Below are 7248 nucleotides of genomic sequence, written 5' to 3'. Positions count from 1 at the left end.
GCCGCTAGATTGTAATGCTTTGTTTAAAAAATAAGCCACTATTCCATATTAGTAGTCTATGCCATAATCCCTGATTTTACCCTAATTGGCTAGTTTCATAACTACGGATGTTATTAAACCCGATTAAAGATGTTCGTGTAAACGTAGTTAAAAATACGAGACTTGATAAACCAAATGTCATGGATCAAGAAAATGTGTTTTTAATTCTTCTCAGTTATTTATAGAATTGTATATTAAGAGAAAAAATAATGAATATATATTAAGGATAAAAACACATCAATAAAAAAAAAATTATCACTTGTTTTTATATTTTTATCATTTGTATCACTTGTCAAATTATTCAAAGATTAAAATATCTATCTCAAAACAATTAATCTATCGGGTATTCTAATCGCAACCAGACTGAACCAGACGGTTTTCTGTCAATGAATTAGCAATCTGCCAAAGGTTAAGTCAGTTAGAAAAAAAATTAATACATCAATAATTTTTGAGCGGCAAACTTAACAGGGTACATACTGCGAAGATCCAATATATTCCGGCAGAGAATTCGGTCATGGTCGCATCCTCCGATCTACGTCACTTTACAAATTCTTCTCTCTCTCTCTCTCTCTCTCTCTCTCTCTCTCTCTCTCGTGATCCACGAGCGAGCGGCAAAAACGTAGAGCGAAAAGGCCGCGGTTATCAGGGCCGCGACGTCCTCCAAGCAAGTACACAAATATATCGATATCTATCATACGCAAACGGGGATTAAAAAATGTCTTTCGAGATGAAGGAAGAAAGCGCGGGTGCAGGTATGTTTTACAATAAAAAATAATAATAGTATCGCGTATTTTAATTGAAACAAAAATTTTCGAAACAATGATCATTTTATGGAATATAACTGAAAATTTCATTCAACAGAATCGAGATCTCTCTCTGGAATTGCAGGTTTCAATCTCTATTTACAATCACAAAAAACATTGACAAGTTTTGAAAAACAAATTTCGATTTTGTATTCACAGTCCGTTCTTATTTTAATAGCGTTTTTCATTGGCAGAACCAGTGCGCATTCAGCGCACTTTAAAGTCATTGTCGTACGTAAATCGACGTAAAGATGTACGTTTAATAAAAATAAAGAAACGAACTTTATCGTGCTATTTGATAAAATATACATTGGGCAGTTGAAATATCCTATTTTTACATTCAGATTAGAGTAATATGTATAATAGCTTTAATGTGCACTGAGTGCGTACCAATTCTGCCAATGAAAAACGTTATTAAAATAAGATTGTCTCGAGTATTGTTTTAACTTTTTAACTTTTTTTTTCTCTACACTGAGAGAAAAATGTACTAAATTTTAATAAATAATTGTTTGAAAAGTACTAATACAACATTTATTTACGAAAAATAAATATTTGTTAAATAAAATATAATAATAGGTAAATTAAATTAATAATTCTTGTACCAAATAAGTGTATGTTTACCAATTAAAAATAAGAATATAAGGGGAAGTAGGAGACAGCGCGGTACTTTGTGCGCAAGTATAACAATGGATATGTTTAAAAGTCCATTTTTTATATAAAAGTGTATAATGTTCGTATAATATCCGTACGCGTTTCGACTTACTTCAAGTTATTCTCAACGGAATTGAATATAATACTACCTTGTGCAAGTAGTGCACCATGGTGCCAACCATCCAACATATCAAAGCGATTTTTTAGACTCATCCTAGTTTACTGGCCAGAAACAAGTAATTCTTATGAAGTAAAGCTTTAATATAAGATTGAGAATGTCAAAGATATATATAAAATTATTTTTTTTAAAAGAAACAACAAGAGATTGTCATTCACCGAATTGATGCAACCAATTGAATATAATACTTATTTAAGTAATTAAATAAAATAATAACTGTGATCCAAATAAATTTTTTCGTCAAATGAATAGATCAAAATATAACAGTTGTTCACTCTTCAGTTACGCAGAGACAAATAACGTATGTCACCGTCGACAAGTACCGATCCGAAACAGGCGAAAGTATAGTTGTAAACATTAATTTTTAAATTGTATTAAGAACTGACGTGTAGGCATGGTCTAAAAATTCCGTATCTGTTTGGAGGTTTAAACTGCCTTTTTTTTATATGTAGCATTTCGGACGTTAATCTTTTGTTGTAATTCCTTTCTGTATCCAAAATTTACACCCCGTCCCAATCGAATTCATGGTCAAATTGTAACTTGTGGTCTGTAATGACCGAATGGGAAGATGTCTGACTTCTAATGTGATTTCGGTGTTCAGAAATGCGTGTATGTAATTGTCGGCCCGTTTGTCTTACATAAAAAGCCTCGCAGTCTTTACAGACAATCTTATAGACCACGTTTCTCTGTGAACTAGCTGGTAATGGATCTTTCTGTACCTTATTAAACTGCGAAGTTTATTGATATTGTAAAATACAATTTTAGATACCATATTGTTTATAATCCTTTTAAATTTATCTGAAATATTGTTAACATAGGGGATCGTAAACCATATAATTTTTTTGTTAGATGCCAAGTTCTTTTTTTATTACCTTTATTAATCATGTTACAATTTTTTATAAAATATTTTATTCTCTGGGACATCGTGTTAAAATAAAATCAAAAGGATTGGAAAGAATACGGGCGTTAAGAGTCAGGCGCAGAGGACGTCGCGCAAATAGTACACTTATGAAGCTTGAAACTTCTTTATTCAACAAACGCGCTTACATGTTTCGGCTCATTTTTGAGCCTTCCTCAGAGTAAACACAAACTAACATATGTAATGTCAAAGTTATCCCGTCATGGTAAGCTCCCCTACATCGAGAATTTAAATGCCAGAATTAAACAAAAAGAAAGAAAAGGAAAATGAAAAAAAGAAGGGAAATATTAAAAATGTCGAATTAAAGAATATAGAAACTAATTTATCAAAAAACTTTAAGAATATAATTAATTATCCCGAAAATAAGGATGCTCACCACGATTACAAAGCACTGTATCGCAAACATTCCCATGAATAATTCAAGAACCGGTTCCCGATATGTTGGCCAGTCGGTATCAGGCACAGTGAGTCACTTTTTAGTTATTATCTAGTATTAATGAAAATTATAAAGTGATAAAAAATCTCGTCAGAAGGACTTATTACTGTGTACGAACGATGTAGGAGAGCTCACCATGACAGGATAATTTTATATATGTTAGTTTGTGTTTACTCTGGGGAAGGCTCAAAAATGAGCCGAAACATGTAAGCGCGTTTGTTGAATAAAGAAGTTTCAAGCTTTATAAGTGTATTATTTGCGCGACGTCTTCTGCGCCTGACTACCAACGCCCGTATTCTTTCCAAAATCCAAAGGATAGTCATTATTTAATAAAATACTAATGATAAATTAAAAAATTTTTTGATGAAATTTCGGATCAGAAAGGAAAAACATCTTATCAATCATGCCTATGATCACGCCTTTTTTTTGTGACAGAGGATGTCTGGATAACAAATTTAGGTATCTATCTGAAGAAATCAGTTTTTGATAATAGTCAAATATTAATCTTTTATTCTAAACTAAAATAGTTGTCAACAAAATCAGTTTTGTTACCCCCTACCTCAATTGTAAACTGTAATCTTGGATGTACAGAGTTAAACATTTTTTTAAAATTATCGATTTGTGTAATAGGAATTGCTGCCACAATATCATCAACGTAACTATAAAAAAACCAACACTTAATCAGAAAACCAATGTTATCAAGTATACTTTCTTGGAGGTCAACCATTACCATAACAACGATGACAGGAGACAACGAGAAGCCCATAAGTGTCCCAAAGTTCTGCTTGTAAATTTGATCATCAAACATAAAAAAGTAGACAACAAACTAAACTGCTAACAAAAATTCATAATTTAAGAACATTGCAACATTTGAAGATATAATTCCATCTTTTCTCGACACTTTTGATGGCTAAGTCCAGTGGAATATTAGTAAAAAGCGAAACCACATCCAAAGAAATTAAGTAATAGTACACTCAGAAAAAAGTTTTGTTGATATATGACCAACAAAAAGTTTTTCGTTGTCCTAACCAAAATTTAGTTATGCTAACAAAATTTTTTGTTAGAATATAACATAACAATTTTTGTTAGTCACATATTCTAACAAAAACTTTGTTGTCCTAACCAAAAATTTGGTTAGAATAATCAAATTTTGGTTAGGACAACGAAAAACTTTTTGTTGATCATATATCAACAAAACTTTTCTCAGTGTAGTGCTGTCCAACTATCGATAGACTATCGACTATTAGTCGATAGTTTTTACCATCGAACGCCATTGATTATTTTTCCAACCATCGATAGTACTTTCGAACACTATTTTGATTATTTTTTCTATGCGAAGACTACCTTCAGAACATGTCTTCTCAGATGCAGGGCAAGTTATGTCAAATAGTCGATGTTCGTTAAAACCAAAAAATTTTATTTTTTATAAAACGTTTACTTCTCGTAAAACAAACTAAATGGCTGTTAAATATAGAATTATAACAGTAGTATTAATATTGGTTGAAATATAACGGTATAATTAATTAATACTTAAAAAAGAATATTATTTTGTTATACATTAGGATAAAGTTTAAGTTTTTGTAATAAAATTAAGCTTTAAGCCGCAAGAAATTGACCAATTATAGTCGAATCCGGGAAGAATAAGTGACTGTGATTCGTCCATTTCTTATGGCTTAAAGCTTAAAACCCTATTGTAGATCCGGACTTACGCCGGAGTTATAACATCGATGTTATGAAACTGGCCAATCACAGTCATTCCATTCTTCAGAGGAACAGCTATGATTGGTTAGTTTCATAACATCGATGTTATAACTTCGGTGTAAACGTAGTAATTGTCAATATGTGTATTATACATTTAGGCCGGTATTCATAGTTAGATCTTGTATTTAAGACCGTCTTAAGTACAGTCTTAAGATGTCATGAACCAATCAGAGGGCCGCATTAGCGACTTAAGATATTACTTAAGACGGTTTTAAAATAAGAACCGACTATGAATACCGGCCTTAGTATGTATTTACATTTAGTAAATATTCAATTGGCACTATTCGAATAGATATTTATTAAAATTTAATATATTTTTCTCTCAGTGTACTATCTACGTTCGAATAACCCGCCATTGATACGCTCGCACCGGTTCATGTTGGTTCATATCATGTGCCGATCGACGAGCGGGATCAGTGTCGCTGCATCGGTGTCATGCACGAGATTATCCTTTTCTCGATCGACGTTGTAGCCATTGGTCCACATCGGCCGTGCCACAGTAAATAAAAATAAGATTTAAGGATTTCGAGACGAGATCGAAAGCGCTCAGCTGTTACTTACACCATGTGCTCATGATGATGCCGGCGCTATCGGCAAGAACGAGCAGCTCGTCAAACGCTATTATTCTGGCAATGAAAATAGCGCGTGCATCGCCACGGCAAATCGGAACGCGAACGCGCCGAAATGTAAACTCTGATATGAACTCACCCCTGTCGAATTTCTTGCCCTCAGGATCAATGTCCTTCACGTTGAAAATATCTTCGAACAACACACCCGCCATGTTCAGTTGCTGATATACGACTACACTGCGCTCTGTCGACGGACGACGTCAAGTAAAAAATTGTGTCAGGTGCGTACAAATATCTAACTTCGCGAGACCTTATGATTTATTTTGATTCTCAAATACAAAGTCTATGAGTTAATTTTTAGCCGTTAAGCAGTTCGATAAATAAATTAAAATCTTGTTTAAATATGTTTATAAAATAAAAAGTTTCGTAAAAATTCTTTAAAAACATTTTTTTTTCGTAAAAATTTCATTCTTTAAAGTTTTAACGGAATTTAAATTTAATATAGCTTTAATATTTACTTTGTAGTCATAATACGTCTGCGATGTTTCCATGAATCATACGCGTCTCTCATGCATTACTCATCTTCATCAAAGACCTTTTGCGACGGATACATAGCGATAATGACATAAATTGTTTTAAAAATAGAAACCTTAATTAAAAATAACTGACAGCATCTTTTTTCATATAAAATATACGATAATAAATAGAAATTATAGAAAATGTTTGAATTGTTTAAAAAATTATTATAGACACACATAAATAAATATCTGCAATTTCTATCAATACCAATATAAAACTGAAACAATTCCTTATCTAAAAAAATGAAAAATTTTATTTTATGAAATGACAAGATGTAATAGTTGCAGACGTCTCGATTCTATCTTATGCATTATTGGCGAACCTTATTTAATTAATAATAGTACTCGCTCATTTCAAAGATGAGATATTCGATATACTGCGCATGATAGAAGAAATATTTCTTCCATCATAATACTGCGAAAAAAAATAGGCGATAATTTTGTCTTTATTTATGTCTGTAACGTGCATGTCGGTGTCAATCTCGATAGTTTTGGAAACGGAAGAACGTACGCACGGATAACCTTGCTTCGTCGAGGTCATCGTTTACGCGAGGAAACGGTTCCAAAGCCGAAGATCAATGCAATTAGGAATTAACGACGTTTACTGGATTATCTGGACGTCCTTGATGCTCGTGAGCGTGCCGATAGAGAGAGCCACTAAATAGACTCAGTTTTTACGCAGCATCGCTGTGCGGATTACATTTTTACGAGTGTCGGGAAAATCGTATCGTGCGTCAATACAATGATACATTGATGCGGTGCATTACATAAAATTAAGGATTTTATATCTTAGTATCTTAGGCAATACGGAATAAATCTTATTAATCATTTATTAAACAAATTCCTCTAACTTTTTAAAATACCGCCAAATTATTTAAATTTAATGTTTAACATTTAATTTTTAATTAATACACTTCTTTATTTATTATAAAATAATAGGGTATCTAATCCTAATTTTTATTATTAATTTCTCTATTTCTCATTTTTAAACATTCTTTAATTATGGTCAAATTTTTTACATATATTTCACCATATAAAAAAATTTATTGATTGTGTAAATCTAATTATTTACTAATTAATTAAATTTACTTATATAGTCTAATCACTATTACTGGCACTATAATTTATTATTATTTTTAATTACTAAATTTAAAAAGAGGCTGAGGTAATATTTTTCGCAATAAATTTATTAACAGTTTTTATATATTAACATCTTTATAATATATGATGGTAGTATTAAATTATTAAATTGCTTGTCAATTTAATTCGCGATTACTAGAGTAGTTTTAATTGCGTTTATTTAGTCCGGAAAAA

The 7248-nt window shown here is 31.6% G+C and overlaps 1 protein-coding gene across 1 annotated transcript in view; it reads right to left on the bottom strand.

Annotated features, from left to right (window-relative positions):
- Rpb8 (DNA-directed RNA polymerases I, II, and III subunit Rpb8) overlaps positions 1–5673 on the bottom strand; it is a 71049-nt gene extending 65376 nt beyond the window's left edge. The window contains exon 1 of the mRNA XM_018503975.1: positions 5496–5673. Within this exon, the coding sequence (XP_018359477.1) occupies positions 5496–5568 (73 nt within the window). The 5' untranslated portion in view covers positions 5569–5673. The remainder of the gene's footprint in view (positions 1–5495) is intronic.
- Positions 5674–7248: the final 1575 nt, after the last annotated feature.

This window comes from Trachymyrmex cornetzi, unplaced genomic scaffold (assembly GCF_001594075.2).
Source record: "Trachymyrmex cornetzi isolate Tcor2-1 unplaced genomic scaffold, Tcor1.1 scaffold16, whole genome shotgun sequence".
Taxonomy (NCBI): Eukaryota; Metazoa; Arthropoda; class Insecta; order Hymenoptera; family Formicidae; genus Trachymyrmex; species Trachymyrmex cornetzi.
Note: the sequence above shows the minus strand (reverse complement) of the source record. Positions and strands in the feature narration are given on the sequence as shown.